Source organism: Xenopus tropicalis, chromosome 4 (assembly GCF_000004195.4).
Source record: "Xenopus tropicalis strain Nigerian chromosome 4, UCB_Xtro_10.0, whole genome shotgun sequence".
NCBI lineage: Eukaryota > Metazoa > Chordata > Amphibia > Anura > Pipidae > Xenopus > Xenopus tropicalis.
The window spans coordinates 51,204,542-51,224,969 of NC_030680.2; the positions used below are offsets into that span (position 1 = coordinate 51,204,542).

The following is a 20,428-nucleotide window of genomic DNA, read 5'->3' on the forward strand; positions in this document are numbered from 1 at the left end:
ATAACGCATTATGCATTATTTGAAAACCTTCTAAAGTATCACAAGGTTAAAAAGATAAGAATAATTATGAACGGAGCCCTGAATTCACAGATTTCTTAAAGCTCCACAAAAGCTTACATATTGCTTAAGAGGATCATTTTATTACCTGTTAGCAAGTCAAAACAGTGTTACAACCTGTCATCTTATGAACAACAGATTATCCTTCTTTGCCAACAGTGCAGCAGACTTCAAATTAAAGCCCAATGGTATTACTGCTCTAAGTGATCCATAAAAACATTTTAGTAAATCAGTCAGTACCGATTTTTATTTAGGGCAAGAAAACCAACAACATTTTACCATTAAAAGAACAGTAACACCAAAAAATGAAAATGTTTTATAAGCATTTAAATATAGCGTTTGCTTCAGAAACATTACAACAGTTTATATAAATATGTTGCTGTATAGCCACAGGGCCAGCCATTCAAGTGGAATAGGGCAAAAAGGCACTTGTTTACACAAGAGATAACAGATAAGCGCTATAAAATACGATGGGTTTTGTTCTTACACAGAGAGATAAACAGAAGCCGAATGCTATTCATGGCTCTCTACAGGATATACAGACTCAAAACCTGACATGGTTGTAGCCTAGAAAGAGGTTATTTGTAGGTGCTGGATAATCAGATACAAACATTAAATGTAAATAAAATATTTTCGCTTTTTAATGTTACTGGTATATTAAATAAAAATCAGTGCAGGCCTATTAGTCAGTCTCCTTGATACACAGAGCTGGGGGTATATGTCTTAGAACTATGTTGACATAGTTGCAAATTTCATTAAACCCTACTAGTATACTTTGAGAAGTTACCAGACTGGACCAAGAACAGTTAATGATGTTAAAAACAGGAGAAAGCAGAAAAAGCATCTCTGTTTCTAGTAGGTACAAAGGCTGTTTTGCAGCTTTTAATTTATATCTTAGCAAGCAAAACAGCAAAACCATTATTGGCTATAGGAGTTATTGTGCTACATTCCTCAGCCATGATGCCAACGTGCAACAATCCATGGGAACCAAGATAATACTGTAGAAATTGTGGAACAGAAAACAGCCTAACGTTTGCAAATAAATGCTGTAAACAAAACAGTGCTTTCAATTTGTGCTGTTTAATATATATTTTTTGTTCATCATGAGTCACTTAACTTAACGCTTTAGTCCTCACTCAACTCCCTGTCTGATACATTCTGCAAAGTTAAAAAAACAAAAAACTCTTTGGAAGTGCAAAAAAGTCTTATTAAATATATGAAAATTAGCCTAATAGCCAAGTTGCTAACCAGTACACAAGAACACATTTAGTGTGTTAAAATGGCTTGCCCTGGCAGGTTACGCTGACAGAAAAGGGGGCTTACAGTACAAACAACCATTTCTGTGTGTGTGTTAAACAAAATATCTGTTTACTTGTATAAACTCATAGTAGGGCTCTGGTACATGCACATATAGGCATCGCACAGGAGCCGCCTTGCACAGCCCTGTATGTTTCGAGAATCTAAGGCGTGAAGTTCTTCAAGGGACATTTTCAGGTATTCTCCAACCTCTGGACACGGAGTGACTTGTGGGATGTTAAACCCATTCTGGCCACCTACCAACAAAATAAAACAGCGCTAGTTAGACCTTAAAATAAATTATTCACAATTAAATAAAAGCTATTGCGTGCCTGCCCAAATATCCATGCTATAGACAGCTATGGATAGGTCAGCGAAGACTGCAAAGCTGCATTATACTGTCTATATTACAGTATACAGTTTATTAGCAAGAGTCAAGTAACAGTAAAAAATTTAGGCAAGTAAAAGTGAAGATCAATATACATCTTGATTTATTAGAGTAGAGGCAAGATATCCACCTAGAGGCTTCCCTTTCAGATGTGCCCCTTTAAAGAATTTTTATGGATCTTAAAGGAACAGTAACACCAAAAAATGAAAGTGTATAAAAGTAACTAAAATATAATGTGCTGCTGCCCTGCACTGGTAAAAATTGTGTGTTTACTTCAGAAAGTCTACTATAATTTATATAAATAAGCTGCTATGTAGCCATGGAGGCAGCCATTCTAAGGAGAAAAGGCACAGGCACATGGCAGATAACAGATAAAACACTATTGTATTCTACAGAGCTTATCTGTTATCTGCTATGTAACCTGTGCCTTTTCTCCTTTTTTCCAGCTTGAATGGCTGCCCCCATGGCTACACAGCAGCTTATTATATAAATTATAGTAGGGTTACTGTAGCAAACACACCAATTTTACCAGTGCAGGGCAACAGTGCATTATATTTTTATTACTTTAAAGCTCTTTTATTTTTTTGTGTTACTGTTCCTTTAAGATGCCTAGAGGCTCTAAAGACTTCTTTTACATTTTAGGTGAAATAACTGGCCCTCAGTTATGCAGATAACTGTCCCGCTGCTTTGTTGTAGTATATTTCGAATGTAGTTTTTGCTTACATGTGCAAGTCAATTCTCTGTTAGATGGCAGGAGAATTGGTGCCATGATGCCTTATCTTATCTCTCAAACAAAATATTCTGTCAAAGTAGTGATGTATCACTCAGTATCAGTATAGGAAAATGATTGTTTACATCCTGGTTGTACTCATAAGGTGGCCATACACGCAGGAAGCTGCTGATATTGGCCGACTCGCCGATCGGACCAGTTTTAAAATTTTGATTGGGCGCCATAGAAGGCGCCTGACCAAAATCTCCCTTCAGCGCTGAATCGGCAGAAGGAGGTAGAAATCCTATTGTTTCTACCTCCTTACCTGCCGATTCAGCCCTGAATGGTGTGTGGCGGATCTGACGATGTTTTGTGCGACCGATGGTCGCACAAAACATCGTCAGATCGCCACGTGTATGGCCAGCTTTAGGCCCCTAACTGTTCAGATAAGGAAACAAGAGAAAACACAAATGTATTTAGAAAATAAGACATTTTATGTAAAACACAGTGGGTGAGGACATAGGCAGTTATGTCGGTGTTGAAATTAGTTCCATGACCAGGTCCAGATTTAAAGAATTTGCTCCCATATGCTGCATGGCCCGATAGACCCCCTCCATCTCAGACCACAAATGCACTGCTCGCTTCCCCATCTCCCCCTGTGCCCCCATCGCATACCATCTCAGTTCCCCTTCTAACCATTGCTGCTGCTCTTCCTTTGGCCCAATCACCACCACTGGGGATTGGGGGAATGGAAGATTCAAATGACTGCCAAAATCTCCCACCCAGTCCCCAGTGGAAATGCAGGCAGGAGGCGGCATGTTGCCCCCAGATTTTTGCTACCTTTGTGGCCTGGCAACAAATCCAGGCCTGACTGTGACAAAGTCTGCATACAGCAGTTACAAAAACACAAGTCTGCTGGTATAGATTTAAATACCAGAATAGTTTAGCTCAGTATATTTAGGTCCTAAACCCATAGTGCTAGCAAATCACTAGTTTAAACATTAGCAGTAGCATACTTACCATCCCGATCAGCCATACTGTCGAAGAAAACCCAAGAAGAATCATCCCTGCCATACTTAACAAATGCCACATAGTGACTGGTCTCAATGCATAATACAGCAAACAAGTCCATCTTCTGGTACGGTATACATCCATGTCTCCAGTCCCAGTCTGGGAGTTCTTTAGGAAGAGACACTGGGTTGAATTTATGATGCTGCCTTTTAGGATGGAGATGAACCTAAACAGGCAGATAAAGAATCAAATACAGCCAAAGAATTGTGGAATATATTAAATTAAATATAATTTGCTAATTTTGTGCACAGAGCTATGTTTATATTAAATTTTAAAGGTGATTCAAATTCAGTGATATTTTTTTTTCATGAAATCATTATAAAATCCTTTGATTTTTGAAAGAATGTGGAAAGCACAGAAACACAGTTATTTTTATAAATTGAGAAATGTAAATTTATAAAGAAAAAATGAATTTAAGCCTTGTTAAATCCACCACTGTATGTGGAGATCATTTTACCCTTTAGCCTTGAGTCCTCAAGTAAATTATGTGTTTTAACATAATTGGTTTAGATAAGCAGTAGCAGACTCCCCTAAATTAATTCTAAAAAAGGCAACTATGTTGGAAACTATCTTTCCCTTAATAACAGCCAAACGGGAAAGTAAGAGCCCTCCACCAACATAAAACTCCCGCTCACCCCTCCCACCCGTAATATGTGCATTTAGATCTGCCATCCCACAGCAACAGGAAGGTACAGATAATAGAAGTCACTAAGGAGTGACGTCACATAACTCTTCAAGGACTTCTAATATCTGTATAAATCACAGTAGGGGGCAACTATATTATTCGCTATATAATACACAAAAGCCATGAACATCCTGTAAATTACATAAGGTGATCAGTTATCAGCGCTCAGTGATATCATTTGTTGCATGACTCACTAAAACTTGTGTATTATAATAAATAAAGCATCCCATACTGTAAAATATTAGGACATCTTGGGAGTTCCATGACATGCATAACCTGGGGAAAAAAACTGGCACTCTGACTATTGGAAAGTGAAAATAAGTTTTATTTAGGCCATATACATAGAGGTAAGGCCTGTGCGTTTTGGGCTTAACTGGATTTTTTTTTTTTTTGCATATGATTCGTGACCCCTATACAAGGAAGGGCTCTTCCAGTGTTAGTACCCGACACCTTTTTTGGTGTTTCACAATGGGTTGAGCTCCCTGTCAATAGCTGAATGTATAACCATTGAACCCCTCAGTGACGTATAATATCCTTATATTTTAAAATAGGGGGAATATTATTTACTATAAATGTATAAATAATAAATAGTATGTCTGCTAATTTCTATGCTACTATATCATAAACCACAGTGGGACTAAGTATCTTAATTATTACTGCAGATTATATACCTGGGTGTTGCATATTTTGCAAAACTGCTTAATTTTCCCTGCAGTAATATCTGGATCATCGTAGCACTCTCTGCATTCGTACATAGCAAGACCTCCACATATGCGGCACTGACGGGGAGCTGGAAGAACAACATTTAAAAAGAAAATGATCTATTAATCTGCAATAAACCTGCAACTTTTAAGCTTTAAAACAACTCTTAGAAGCTATTCAGAAGGATGTGCATCAAGCCCTTTTTGGTTGGAATACACAGAGCTATAGATATAAAGTTTCAATGCAACTGCACACCGTACATATTAATCTATATTAAACAGCTCCTGCAAGGGAAGCATTATGAACATATACAGAGTAGATGGAGCTTTAGTTACTGTGTTCTCGGTCTCTGGAATCAACTAGTCCTATTCAGCATTCATGACAACAGTTCAGTTTTAGCTTCAAGGCTGTGGCACACCTATAGCTGCGATTCCTGCTGTGATTTAAATGTAGATTACATGGCACTTTTAAGCTTGTTTTTGTGCTATAGGAGTGAATTTCTTTTTTACAGTATCACGTTCAGTCAGGTCAGTGATTCTAGTTATTTGTATGTCAGGTTTTGCCCAAGAAGATCAAATTGAATAAAACAATAGGTGTGCCATTAATTGTAGAAGTTTTGGTTTACTTTTTACCATTAATTAAAGGTGGCCATACACAGACTGATCAATGCTACAGATGGCCAGAAGCTTATCGGCCCGTGTTAGTGGGCCCTCAGGTGGGCCTGCCCAATTGATAAAGTTGGGCAGATGTCGACTGAGCAGGTTTAAAAATTCAGAGCAAAGTACTGCATCAGCACAGTCCTTGTCCCAGTGGCTTGTAACCAGTCAATGTGATCCAATGAGACCTACAATGTGGGCATACCATGGAAGGATCCACTCATCTGGTGCCCTTGCTAAAAAAAAAAAAAAAAAAAGGGGGGGGATCTTTCAGTGTTTGGGCACCTTAACAGATATAGATGTAAATTGTATAGAAGCTGAATTATTAGTTTTAAATATAGTGCGGTACCGCATAACTAATGATACTGACCATATTACCAATTGACAAATTACAGGAATGTGTTTGTACTGCTTTTACACATTCTTAAAGGAGAAGGAAAGGATAAGTCACTTGGGGGTGCCAAAATGTTAGGCACCCCCAAGTGACTTTAATCACTTACCTTGTACCCCGGGCTGGTGCCCCTGTTAGGAGAAAACAGCACCAGCCCAGGGTACCTTGAGCGATCGCTTCCTCCTTCCTCTTTCTTCTGCAAGCAAAATCCCTGGGCCGGCGCATGCGCAGTAGAGTGAAAAGCCGCCTTTCTTGTTAAAGGCTGGTGCTGTTCTCTCCAGCCCAGAGTATAAGGTAAGCGATTTAAGTCACTTGGGGGTGCCTAACATTTTGGCACCCCCAAGTGACAGCCTTTCATTCTCCTTTAAAATAACTAATTGCTTGATACACTGCTTTTAATGTGATCTTTAAAATAGTATAACATAAGACTTGGCTACAAAAAAGCTCAATCTTACTTACTGTCTTCCAGTAAATCTGTGATGTTCAAATCCAAGGAAGGGAATATTTTGTTGAACATTTTGAAGTCTTTGCCAAACCGAGGCATCTGGACAATTAAACAAGAGGGAGCCTACAAAAAAAGAGAAGAGAATGGATTTCTGAGAATCATATTCCAAAAACCACCAGCAGCACCATTTTAAATTTGAGAATTGTGAATTAACATGCAAACAATATATACTGTTTACCAAAAATATGGTAAACTGAAAGGTATAAGGGTGAACACACAGAGAGCTACTAGTAGCAGCTACTTGTTGTGACTAGTATAATACACAATGCTGATCTTTTACTGATAATTGTTTCTATGTGTGTTTAAGCAGAGGCAATTCTCAGTATTGTCTATTACGGGATATTTTAGTAGCTGTAACAAGTAGCTGCTACTAAGTAGCTCTGTGTGTCGAAACCAGCAACAAGACAGATAGACTCGTTGCAATGTGCCAAGCCTGAAGACCAAAGAGAAGACAGAAGAACTAAACAAATACAATTTAACCAGATTCACTGAACTTAATAACTCACTACTGAACATGACAGTGTAGGGTGATAAATAATTACTGCTTTCTATACACTTTTTTTTTTAATTAGAATTGTGTCTTTATGGCATTAAGTAACTCAATTCTTATAATTAAATAATAGCCACCACAACAATAGGGCAACAACAAACACTACTTTACCACAGTTGTAGTGCCAAAGGCAGGGGTTTGTTGAATTAAATAATTGTATTTAGGGGACCACTAAAAGAACCATTTAAAGTTAAAAGGGCACCTAATTGGATTGCAAGGTATGCCAAATTTACCGAGGTTATAAAAGCATAATCTCTTCATAATCTGCTGTAAAAGCATAATCTCTCCCTGAACGTATGTCTGATTTCTACAGTCTGTATTAAATACTGCTGCCAGAATTCTCTTCCTCTCATCCAGGAGCGTTCAGGCCCTTCCCCTGCTAAAGTCCTTATCGTGGCTTCCCATTAAACAAAGAATATCTTACAAACTTCTTCTCTTAATCTTAAAGGCTCTCCATCCCTCTGCTACTCACTACATCTGTGTCTTGTGTCTCCATACGTTCCTGGCCGACTCCTCCATTCCTCACAGAGCAACCGCTTGGTTGCGCCCCCCACTACTACTGTTGTATCCCGCCTAAAACCTTTCTGCCTAGCTGCGCCTTACATGTGGAATGCCCTCCCAGACTTCCTCCAGAGAGAATCCTCCTTTTTAGAATCCTCCTTTTTTCCGTCTTTTTAAAACTAAACTTAAGGTGGCCACACACGTGGTGATTTGCGATCGTACAATCTGCCACTAACCTTCAGGGCTGAAACGGCAGATAAGGAGGTAGAAACAATAGGATTTCTACCTCCTTCTGCCGATTCAGCCCTGATGGCAGATTTTGCTCAGGCGCCTTCTATGGCGTCCGATCAAAATCTTTTAACCTGGCCGATCGGCGAGTCGACCGATATCAGCAGCCTCCTGCGATATCGGCCGACTTGCCATACACACACGGAATATCGTACAAAACGAGGTTTCGTACGATATTATCGGTGCGTGTATGGCCAGCTTTAAAGACTTCCTCTTGGAGCACTCGCACAGCCCCTGATCTGGGAACTAGCACTTATATTGCAGTGTCACCCACTGTAACCTACAGCCCTTATATTTGCCTATTTGTGTCTGTAAGTTACCCTCCCATCTAGATTTTAAGCTCTACGGGGCAGGGACCTCCATCCTCTTGTGTCTTTGACTCTTAGGGCTCTGGCACACGGGGAGATTAGTCGCCCGCAACAAAACTCCCTGTTCGCGGGCGACTAATCTCCCCGAGTTGCCATCACCTGCCATCGCCGGTGGGATGGCACACACACAGCATGAAGCTAAGATAAGTCCTTCCTAATTAAGTGAGCCTTTTATACAGAATATTCAGTCAACTCATCCTTAGCTTGGGTTTTAAAAATTACAGCACAGAACTTCATCTGACTGGTTTTGATGGCACCAACCTCTGCAAACTTCAAACTGCTGTTGATAAAGGACCACTCTAAAAGCTGTTGTATTGTGGGGACCCCAACATTTTCATTCTTGTCCATGAAAATCTGGTAGAAGTAGCAGTCCTGTACCTTCTGACCTGCTGACCTAGACAAAGCAATTACATGAACTGATGGGGGATGATTTGCATTCAACAAATAAATAAAGGTTCGAGAAAACTGTACAACACAAAAGACTTTATTCACTGGTGGCTCATAAACACCTAAATATATACAGTACGGATGAATGAAATAGAAAGCCTGCACTATAATATGGTTTATTAAGGGAAAATGTAACTTGTACATGAACACGTTGCCTTTCCTAACAAAATAACATATGGAAAAATAACTTACTGTATGCACAAAACATCAAGTCTTTATCAAGATCTATTATAACATATAGGCAGTAAAAAAGACTACTAATGGCAAACATCTATAGAGTTTTCATACAATTACAGATAGCACTTAGCTGGGTCATCTGGTCAAATCAACTTGATTACATCGGCCTGTTTAGGGCTAGGGCTAAATAGTTGTTTTTATCATAGCTACCGGTGATCTAAAACCAATTAGTCTCTATACTTCACATACTAATTCAATGTTAAGGGTGACCCAAAGAAGCCCAGCACAAATGTCTGTCACAGAAAGTTTTGATTCAATATTCTTGTGGGAAGGTGATTATGGTTGCCTTGTGGCTCCTCCCATTACAGGCAATTAGATTACTATTTCAATGTTTTTGGTAACAGCTTTAGCACAAAAGTAAAATGTTACCTTATTTTCAGCAATGGATCCACCCTCAGTATGTGATGAAACAAAATGTTTAAAAATTCTTCTGGATCTGTATTGAGATTATAATGTAAACATTTTAGTCAGGTATTGCCAGATGGATTGCAAATGTTGGTAGAATTGCCCTGTTAATGACTGGAATAAACACTGGGCTGCCAGCTATAATAAATGTGCTTTATCATCAGATTAAAATAGGTAATCTTACAGTTCTTCAAACCTTACTCCATTTTAAAAAACATGGTTTAGCTTTTTTTTCCCCTAAACACTTTCTTGTGTAACAGTCTTGTGGAACTCAGTTCCAACAGTTTAAGTTCAGAGTGCCTGCTTGGCTTGTGGTCTTTACAGTAGCCAGCAAATACTTATCAAGTTAGAGAGTCACTAAAACTCCCTGCGGCCAGGTCCATACACTAAACAAGTCTATTCAGTGAGCATTTTAGTAATTTCAGCCAAAAGGGCAATTTAATCCTGACATCAGAATCCTGCTCGATGACATAATTGTTGTTTAATTAAACTTACACTTCAAATTTACATTTTATTTGTTAATAGCCAGCAAAATCCAAGCTATATATATGCCATTATAATTCATTCACTCTTTATAGTTCCTTGACCTTTTTCCTCAGATGTAAATCCTGATGCCGCCTCTACTTTTTCCAAAATTTTTCTTAATTTCATAATTTTCGTTGCACAAACATATCCGTATCTGTAATGGAAAACATAAAGCCACGTTCAAATTAAACTAGTGGACGCAGCTTTTTTACAAGGTGCTTGTGGAACAATTAAAGTTGTACAGATTAAGCCACAGATAATTTGTAGTAAAACTATTTAATCGTTTCTTTCCTTGTTATTGGAATCAGGTATCCAATAAATAAAACTTTCCTCATTGTATTTCATGAACCCATAGACCAAACATTTCTATGCAAAAAAAACCTACACATTACATATGATGAATTGATGGACTTAACGCTAACTTTAATGCAGTGGTTCCCAAACTCATAGACTGGCCCTCCTGGTAGGGACTGCAAGCATAGCTGGGGGGGGGCTGAGACTGAAGGCCAATAGAGGGAGATTTTGGGGTGAATCCTCTTTTACACACACCTGATAGCTTAACATGAAGTTCAAATATTTGTTATTTGCTGTTCTATACATTGTTGAAGCCATGACTGAATGATAGTAATGTTTTCATGCAAATAAAACTTTGTTATGGGTAAAGGAGGCTCTCACCAAAGGTTTAACATCCTATAGGCCTTAAAGGTTTTAAAACCGCTACTGTAATATTTCCACTAATTTGTGAACCCTCAAAAGTTAATAGGTTACTGGCAACACTACAAGGTAAGCAACAAAAGGACCGCATTAGTCTGACAATGTATTACGGGTTTATCCCCACTTGCATCATATACTGTTGTGCTGGTGCTTTTTTTAACAGAGGATAATACAGTTGTTGGTATTTGCTAAATTAGTATGTGTCTTGTGTGTATCTAGTGTGGCAATTTTCCTCCTTTTTACCTATTAGTACTCCAAGTGTACCTGGGATAATGAGAGCTGAATCTGGCTTAATCTGTATAACAAACATACCAGATTTATACACAAGTTCTTTATATCCCCACTTACATTCTCAGAGGATTCACTATTTCTGTCCTTAAAAGTGCTTGAGTTTCACTGTAATACTCCACATCTGTTTTCTCTTTAGGTCTCAGGAGAACTGAGTCTAATACGGAGCTGAATGAAAAAAGGCTGCGGGGACAGATCATATAAATTGTGTAGAGGCAATTTTTTAACATCAGGTTTTTAGAATTGTTCTTGTATCACTCACCAGAATAATGTTGAATCAAGATAGCAAGAGTTGTAATGTCCTTGGATCCCTTTTTTCTTCCCTATCATCACTTCTAGTCCTTCCTTTTCTGTTCTTGGAGGTGTGTTCCCTTCTACAACCTCACTCAAGTATCCTCCAAAAGCTTAAATAGAAAAAATCAGATGACTAATTTCAGGAACAGTTTATTTTCTACGGTGATGAACAGTTCAGGCTCACTCATTCTTTAAACAGTAGGGCTCCTTAACAAACAGAAGTGCAAAGTGCAATTTCAGATGTAATTCACTGATTATTTTTCTTTTTACCCAAAATTCAGCAATTTTCCCACAATCCCAGCATCAATGCTTTTTTTTTTAAAATAAATTGCACTTGTAACTACTGCCTCCAATGCATTAACACACAATTTTTTTTTTCTTTACAAATTGGACACAATTGTTGCTACAGCCGAGTTTGTAAATGAGCCTCAGTGCCTAACAGCAACAGTAAAGTTAAAAATGTACAAATATACAATATTTTAAAGCATCTACTAGTCAGAAACAGATATTTTTCTGCAGTTAAACAATATTAAAAAAAAACATCCAGAGAGGGAGAAGGATATTTTTCTAAGAAAAAACTGGCACAAAATTTTGGTGTAAGATACAACTACAAAAATAAGGCATTATGTAGGGAAACATATAATATGGGAACTTTAAATCAATGATTTAAAGATCCGAGTCCACTGCAGAATATGAGTTATATTTTATAGTTTCTTTTTAAACGGATTAGTAAAGGCAATACCTAAACCCACAAAGCTTTATGGTAACTCTACAGGCTATAAACAAACTTAGAAAGTTGAAGTTTTATGTCATTACCTCTAGCCATGTCAGGGTATGACCCTTGCCTGTCAGGCAATATCCCTAAAGGTCTTCTACAGCTACATAAGGTAATATGATTATTAATAGAAAAATATATATTTTTTTTTTCAAGCAGAAAATATTTTTGGCAACAACATTCTAACAACATATATACAAGTCCCTCAAACAAGAAATTCCATACAAAAAGAAATCTAGTAAACAAATTCAATATCTCTCTGCTTGATTTAATTCTGAAGAGTCTTTGGCGAAGCATTTAAATTTCCTTATTTAGTTTCTGCTACACATACTTGGACACTTTCTCCATAAATGTATTTAAATCTGTACAAATCAGTAAGCTTTGGATCTGCTACTCAGCATATTGTCATTACCTAAAGAATTACATCGTTCAATCTGGTTGGAGACTGGTTGAAGCGAAGCAAACCTAGAGTCTGGCCGACAACTCTTTAGCTTTACAAAAAGTGCTTTTTTAGGGGCGCAAGTGAAATATCTTGTCCCTTTGAAAGTGCCATCTGTGCATCCTGCACATTCATCCTCCTGGGGGAAAAAAAAAAAAAGATAAATTTTTTTTAAAAAAATGAAAGGATGTATAATAATACATTTCCATATACACACTAAAACAACATCATCTGATTCAGCATTCTGGGAGCTGTTAGATTAAGATGAAGGCGACTGTATATACATTACATTAACATTTATTTATAAAGCGCCAACATATTCCACAGTGCTGTACAATAAGTGGGTTACATACATTGGACATACAGAGTAACATATAAAGCAATCAATAACCGATACAAGAGGTGAATGGGGCCCTGCCCAAAAGAGCTTACAATCTTAAAATCAGCTAAATATTGTTCAATCTGGCCATACATGTGAATGGCCAAATAAGTTTTAATTGAAGAGGTAGGAAGGCGTAGCCAATGTCTTCTTCTGGGTGGGCCGTGGAAGTATGTTTTGGGGACTAATTATCAGGGTATCCTACAAATCAGTTGGATATTTAGAAACTGGTCGAATGGCCAAACAACAATGAGTCAAACAAGGGGATCTTAAAGAGTCCAGTATACACCTAAAAACTGCTAAAATTGATAAAATAAATAGGGCTTGTGTTGAAATATCATTCTGCCTATTAACTTAAAAAATCCATATTTTCTTTTTTTGCCATTATAAAGCACTAATTTGAAATTTGTGCTATAGTCACTGAACTCGCCTCCCCATTCCTTCAACAATGTTGCTAAGTGCTCCCTATCTACCTTTAAGGTGGCGACACACGTGGCGATCTGACGATCATCAGATCCGCCACTAACCTTCAGGGCTGAAACGGCAGATAAGGAGGTAGAAACAATAGGATTTCTTTTCTACCTCCTTCTGCCAATTCAGCGCTGAAGGCAGATTTTGGTCAGGCGCCTTCTATGGCGCCCGATCAAAATCTTTTAACTGGCCCGATCGGCGAGTCGACCGATATCAGCAGCTTTCTGCGATATCGGTCAACTCGCCGACTTGCCATACACGCCCGAATATCATATGGAACGAGGTTTTGTACGATATTATTGGTGCGTGTATGGCCAGCTTTAAACTAATTACCACCAGTTCACTGAGAAGCCCCTGATAATAAGCTTTCCAAAGGCTGCTGCTTAGATAAAGGAGAGGTTTATTTGTTTAATCAGCTCCTTTGAAGTTCTTTGGGGCTAGAAGCGACAGAAAGTGCTAAAGTGAAACTGGTTTCATATTCTTGTTTTGTGCCAGAAATAACAGAAAGCATAGACATTTCTTAATAAAACAATAAGCAAAAAAGCATCCACTGTCCCTTTAAGAGATACAGAAAAAGCCCACCTCATTGGCTTAACTCTTTTAGTTATGATATGGTGCTAGGACCACCTTGCCACACTTACTATGTGGATATTATTCCCCTAAAATATCACCATTATTTACCACTTAATCCCAAATAATTTTAATGTAAAAAGTAAACTCAATTGTAATACTGTCATTTTGTAATAATTAAATAATAATTACCAGTTCTAGTCCAGCTAGCATCTCATTAACTCCTGCAGGCTGGCCAATCCAGCGGATCACCCCATAAAAAGGAGGGTTCTCCTTAACTTCAGCCAATGAACCCACTTCTAGACCATGTAAGTTTGATATATGAGTAAACCTAGGTGGGATATCCTGAAGGGATACATTGTTAAGCTCTCCAATAACAGACTGCACAGACAAAGAGAGGGGGGTATGACCCATTGTTCCATTGGTACTGGACATTTTAGAGAGGCTGAAGGGCAAGGAGTGGAATCTGTTTTCACCAGGAGAACTGCTACTTGCAGAAGGTTGAAGAGGAGGAGAACAATGCCCAAACGCAGCATGGGATGAATCTGTTAGCGATTTTGCAGAGTCTTCAACAGCTTGCAGAAAGAAAAGAATAGAGAAATATTATCAAATATTCTCTTCAACTAAAATAAAGTATATATATGCTTCAAAAACCACAGTAGATAAACCAAAAAGTCTCATGCACGACTGCAACTGCACGTTTGTTTTCCCAAACTGCATCACTTCCGATATGCCAATAAGCTCAAGGTGTCAAATCTATGTATGTACGGTTTGAATGTACAGTGATACATACACAAGTAACACTAGAGAAATAATGGTACTTATATGGTTATATATGTATACTTACATATATAACATTAGAACATTAGAGGCTCACTTATACAGCATAGCTGGTTTAATGCACAGGTACTTTCAAACTCAAATAGTATACATATTGTACATAGCACTGCTGAACAAGGTACTAAAGCAGGGGTCCCCAACCTTTTTTACCTGTGACCCACATTCAAATATTAAGAGTTGGGGAGCAACATCAGTGCCAAAAGGGCTGTGATTGGCTATTGGTGGCCCCTATGTGGACTGGCAGCCTATAGGAGGTTCTGTTTGTTAGGATTCCTGTTTTTTCTGCAACCATTTTTCTCCTAGCCAGGAATTTAAAAATAAGCACCTTCATTGAGCAATATCCAAAGGGGTTGGCAACATGTTGCTTGCGAAACACTGGTTGGGGATCACTGTACTAAGGTGCTATCTATGATAGATTTGCTATATTAACATCATGATATATTTTGTTTGTGCAACATTCCCTCTGGCCACAAGATGGAGCTGAGGACTTGAGTTATATGGGCCATGTGGGCATTGTTGGGCTTAAGAAAGTCACTTTTTGTACTGTTTGTAAGACATGCCCAAGGAAGGACCTTGTGTGGTCTGAAACATGTAGTGCTATGTTACTTTAATACATCTAAATATGTTTGCATTGAAAGGATCTCTGGTAAATTTTTCCTACGCATGATACTGCTGTGGAGGTAACTTCTCCACTAACTGTTGAAGGAAAAACTAAAGAAAAAAAAAAAGTTTAAAGGGCAAGGGAATCTGGATTAACTGGGGAGCATCAAAATGTTCACAACTGGATTCACTGGAAAGTTTTCTCCCTAGGCTAGTACTCCTTTGGGGGAAAATGAACTGGCCCTGTGCTTTAAAAAAGTCGCTAGTACAGAACTTAAATTGAGCAAGCAGAGTAAAGTAAAATCCAAACAAATGTTCTCATTTCTTTACTGGCAAAGAAAGAAGCCTTCCCAAAAAGCAAAGCCAAAGTGTAGGACAACAGTGGTCAAAAAATAAAAAAACACTTACTCTCACAGCGGCTGTTCTCCTGAACACCAGAACTTCCCCTGGAGGATCTTTCACGGGCTGAGTTAAGACAAAAGTAACAACAAGAAAATATAGTTAGGCCTTTTAATGCATTTGCTAAAACCAACTGGTTTACAAAATACCCTTATCTTATAAGCATTAAATAGTTAAAATGCTCATGTAAAAACAAACAATATAATTTTTATTTTGTCTATACAAGTGCATCTGATCAATAGACAACCCCATATATTGGTCATTCTTAAAACCCAAACTGCCAGCAATCATGTTAAAGGGGATGTTCTCCTTTAAATTAACTTTTAGTATTATATAGACACTGAAAATTTTGAGACAATTTCCAGTTGGTCTTCATTTGTTATTTCTCTTAGGTTTTCCAGTTATTTCGCTTTTTGTTCAGCAACTTTCCAGTTTGACTATTTTAGCAGATATCTGGTTGCCAGGGTCTGGTTTACCTTGTGACCAGACAGTGGTTTGGATGAGACATAGGTTTATGAATAGTAGAGGAAGTGAATATACAGATTAGGAATTCCATATTTTTCTTAAAAAAATATAAAATGAAAAATAAAAACGATAAAAAAGAGATCACAAAGCAAAAGTTTTTGTCAGCCAGGTGTGAGTTTCTGTGCTTCAGCGTACTGTATAACTGCAATTTCCATTCAGTAAACCACAAAACAGCATAGATTTTATAGTTTTGACCACTACAGGTCTAAAAGGATTAAAGTGATCCCTTAAGACTTGTGGGAAACAGGTTTTTTTCCTTCATAATCAAAACACTAAATATAATTAAAAATAATGGTTTAATTTAGGTTTGTGATAAAAGCCACCATCTATATTCTGTCTATACATTCTAGGGATATTTATTCAGTCATGAGTATTTATTCAGATAAAGACATTTAAAATGGTGGAATCACTTCAGCTTTAAATGCTATTTTTATTGCTGTCCATGCTATTTATGCTAATACAATATAATGAGAATGAGCTATGTGATGTAATTTTGGCACCTCCTTCTTTCACTTGCACTTATTTAAACACAGACTATTTAAGTGTTATCCATGATTAAAGAAGAAGGAAAGGCTAAGTCACTTGGGGGTGCCAAAATGTTAGGCACCCCCAAGTGACTTAGATCGCTTACCTTCTACCCCGGGCTGGTGCCCCTGTATGGAGAAAACAGCACCAGCCTGGGGTAGCAGCGATCGCTTCCTCCTTCGCTGCGCGCGCATGCGCAGTAGAGTGAAAAGCCGAACTTTAACAGAGAAGTCGGCTTTTTCACTCTACTGCGCATGCGCCGGACTCGGAGTCCAGGGGAAAGGGAGGCGGAAGGAGGAAGAGAATCGCCCCAGGTGCCCCGGGCTGGTGCAGTTTTCTCCTAATAGGGGCACCAGCCCGGGGTACAAGGTAAGCGATTCAAGTCACTTGGGGGTGCTTAACATTTTAGCACCCCCAAGTGACTTAGCCTTTCCTTCCCCTTTAAGGTACCAATACACAACAGAAACATTGGAATCACAGTGAGATGGTGGAATAAGGAAGCTTTATTATATTTCAGTTATGGAGTGCTTGTCCATGTACCTTTTATATACTATATAGACTAGACCATGCAGCCAGATTTTATATGTAACACTAAACTCCACAGGTCACCCAAAAAGGCTTTATTTGAAAAAAATAGTGGTCCACTGTGACCTGTAGAGTGCAGTGATACTTGCACCCAGGCAAGTTGTATATTATGGTTGTGGGATTGTATCTGAAAGGACTTAATATATTATATTACAGTAGCACACCATCTCCAGCTTTCACACAGGTACAAGGAAAGATTAAAAAAAAAATATATATATATATATATATAAAAATATATAAAAAACAATACCGGGAGGCTTATTAGCAAAATATGTTATTCAAAGCAGTATGTGCAAGTAAACGACTCCTTTTGTGCACTGTACCTGCATTAATTTTCTAGATAAATCATGCATAACTTAAAGGAAAACTATACCCTCAGAATGACTACTTAACCAACGGATAGTTAAGTGACCTATTACAAATTCTCGCCAAACTGGAACACACATCAGTAAATATTGCCCTTTTGCATTCTTTCCCTCGATCCACCATTTTGTGATGGGCTCTGTGCTTCCTCAGAGATAACATGACCAGAAATAATGCAGTTCTAACAGGAAGAAGTGTCGAAGAAAAAGGCAGAATTCTGTCCATTAATTGGCTGTTATGGCCTAGCATGTATGCATGCCTTGGCTTGTTTGTGTGTGTGTACTGTGAATCCTATGATTCCAGAAGAGACCCTTAATTCCTAAAATATCAGTTTTCTATTTAGGAGAACCCAATAGCACATACTGCTAAAAAATTATTTTTTTTTAGATGAAGCAGGGTTTTACTTGTTTTATTAGCTTGTTTATGCAATATATTTTTAAAAAGACCACCGATGTTTGGGGGTATAGTTTTCCTTTAAAGGCAGGTAGGAACCCATCCCCCCCCACACTTGCATTATACGAGGCCCATTTTGTCTTTATCCCAATTTGTGTCTAATTTACTAAATGGCAAAAAAAATGTTTGCACTTGCTAACTGCATCCTTGCACACTTCTTCCTTGGGCATTATTCATTCAAGGAAGGAAGGAGCACTATAGGACACTAGACTCTCCAGAGCCCTCTCCTTAAAAAGGTTGTATACTTGCAAATTGATCAAAGTCTAATTTGAAGTTGGTCTTCATTTTTTGTTTTCTATGGTTTTTCAGTTAATTAGCTTTTTGTTTGGCAGCTCTCCGGTTTGCTATTTCAGCAGCTAGCTGGTTACTAGTGTTTTATTTACCCTAGCAACCGGCAGTGGTTTTAAACAATTGCAAAGTTGCTAAGAATAGGCCAATCTATAATATACTAAAAGTTAACTCTTTTAATAATTGTCCAAGGCTCTCATGTCTATGAGCACTGTGCTCTGTTCCAAATTAACCTTTAAAATGTACTGTAAAATAATGGGATGCAATTTTGAGCCTTGCATAATAGTACTTACAAATTGTGTTCATAAATAAGTCTTTAAGTGTTTCTCAAACTATGAGATTAGTCTTATTATCCACACAGACAGCATACAGTTAGTGCTCAGGTGGGAACTTAGGACCTTGTAACAAATATCTGCTCTGGGTAACTGCATCAGAGTCAGAGAGGGTCAGACTGTAGGAGCAGAATGTGACATGGGAAAGAGAGAAGATACCAAAACCATAACCAAAAGTTCAACACAGAATACATTTTACATAACAGATAGTTTCAGGACAGACATTGAAACAACACTTTGTACCTTCATCCATGTACCAAGTATTTTTTGACTTTGACTGGTGTTGCGTTTCAACCGAACTTCCATTTAACGTATAAAAAAATTCTGAACGTGTCCGGCTTCCTGACTCCGAGGTAGATCCTGCTGCAGAAATAAACATTGTATAAATGTAACTGCCATTTAAGGGAAACATATACAACTTTACTAGGGAATTAATGTACTTTTCTTGGAGAAAATGTATCAGTTTTATTGACCCTGAAATATAATATCCAAAGGAGTCCTATACTAATGCCCTAGACGCAAATCCAAAATTGTGCACCTTGGTGCTCTTCCACTAAGCCACTTAAATCTAGATCAGGGGCATAGCTGTGCTCTGCCCCTGATCCTTCTACAAAGACCAGTGCATGTGGTGCAGGGTGCAAAAGTGCAACGTTTTTGGCAGGCTGCATTTGATTTTGCACTTTTCTCTGCACTTTCCACTTAAGGCTTAAGAGAAAGCAAAAAAGCTCTGCAGCTTTGTTTAAAGGACATGTAAACCCTATAAATCTTTACCATGTCTTTAGGTTGGGCACATATTTCCCTTTCAAACTGCATCAGTTTCTCTGTCTGATCTCCCTCCGTTAGCCTGAACTGTCCCATTTTCCAGATTCAAAGATCTGCTTTAACCAGGTGGCCATTTTCTATCTGCTTCATCATCACTGACATTTGCATATCCAGACCTGATGACCTTTCTCAAGTTTTTTTCTAGTGTAACTTTATTAGCAAACCTCATCACTGACGTACATTCTCTTACCTTGTAAACTGCATTAAATCTTACCTCTGTAATCTATTCTATTTTACTCTTATCTTGCTATTTCATATATGGATGTATAAAATGAATTAAATATAATTAATCAATTATATACATATATAATTATAAACAAATAATCCCACTAATACATGTAATCCCACTCACATGCACACCCTGTCACACATATAATCCCACTCATACAGGTAATCCCACTCACATGCACACCCCGTCACGCATATAATCCCACTCATACAGGTAATCCCACTCACATACACACCCAGTCATGCATATAATCCCACTCATACAGGTAATCCCACTCACATACACACCCAGTCACGCATATAATCCCACTCATACATGTAATCCCACTCACATGCACACCCCGTCACGCATATAATCCCACTCATTCAGGTAATCCCACTCACATACACACCCAGTAACGCATATAACCCCACTCACATGGGTAATCCAAGTCTGATATTTTATATCAGACTAATTTTACTACACACTCACTTTACCTTAGTAACAGCCTCTTCCCCTGATACCTTATTAGTTTATAATACCCACAATCTCTAGAATTTCTAGATATACCCCATAAACAGTACTCCCAATTGAGACAGTGCCCCCCCATACACAGTGCCCCCAATTGAGACAGTGCCCCCCATACACAGTGCCCCAATTGAGACAGTGCCCCTCATACACATAGCAGTAGTAGAAAGCAGTAGTAGAAAGTTTAGTTAGATAGTTTAACAAGTTATTGCTTACATCAGCTTTGACCAAGAAAACAAGGTGCGCTAC

General features: G+C 38.2%; 1 protein-coding gene across 4 annotated transcripts in view; it reads right to left on the reverse strand.

Annotated features, from left to right (window-relative positions):
* Positions 1-285: 285 nt before the first annotated feature.
* The window catches only part of cyld (CYLD lysine 63 deubiquitinase), a 32,216-nt gene continuing 12,073 nt past the window's right edge, over positions 286-20,428 (reverse strand). For 2 of the 4 annotated variants that reach the window (XM_012960593.3, XM_012960594.3), the window contains exons 7-19: positions 18,865-18,984; positions 15,560-15,616; positions 13,904-14,286; positions 12,265-12,430; positions 11,046-11,187; positions 10,844-10,966; positions 9,844-9,935; positions 9,221-9,287; positions 8,429-8,561; positions 6,415-6,523; positions 4,878-4,996; positions 3,471-3,687; positions 286-1,610 (exon numbers count right to left, since the gene is read on the reverse strand). In XM_012960593.3, the coding sequence (XP_012816047.2) occupies positions 1,426-1,610; positions 3,471-3,687; positions 4,878-4,996; positions 6,415-6,523; positions 8,429-8,561; positions 9,221-9,287; positions 9,844-9,935; positions 10,844-10,966; positions 11,046-11,187; positions 12,265-12,430; positions 13,904-14,286; positions 15,560-15,616; positions 18,865-18,984 (1,913 nt within the window). In that variant the 3' untranslated portion in view covers positions 286-1,425. 4 annotated transcript variants of the gene reach the window in all.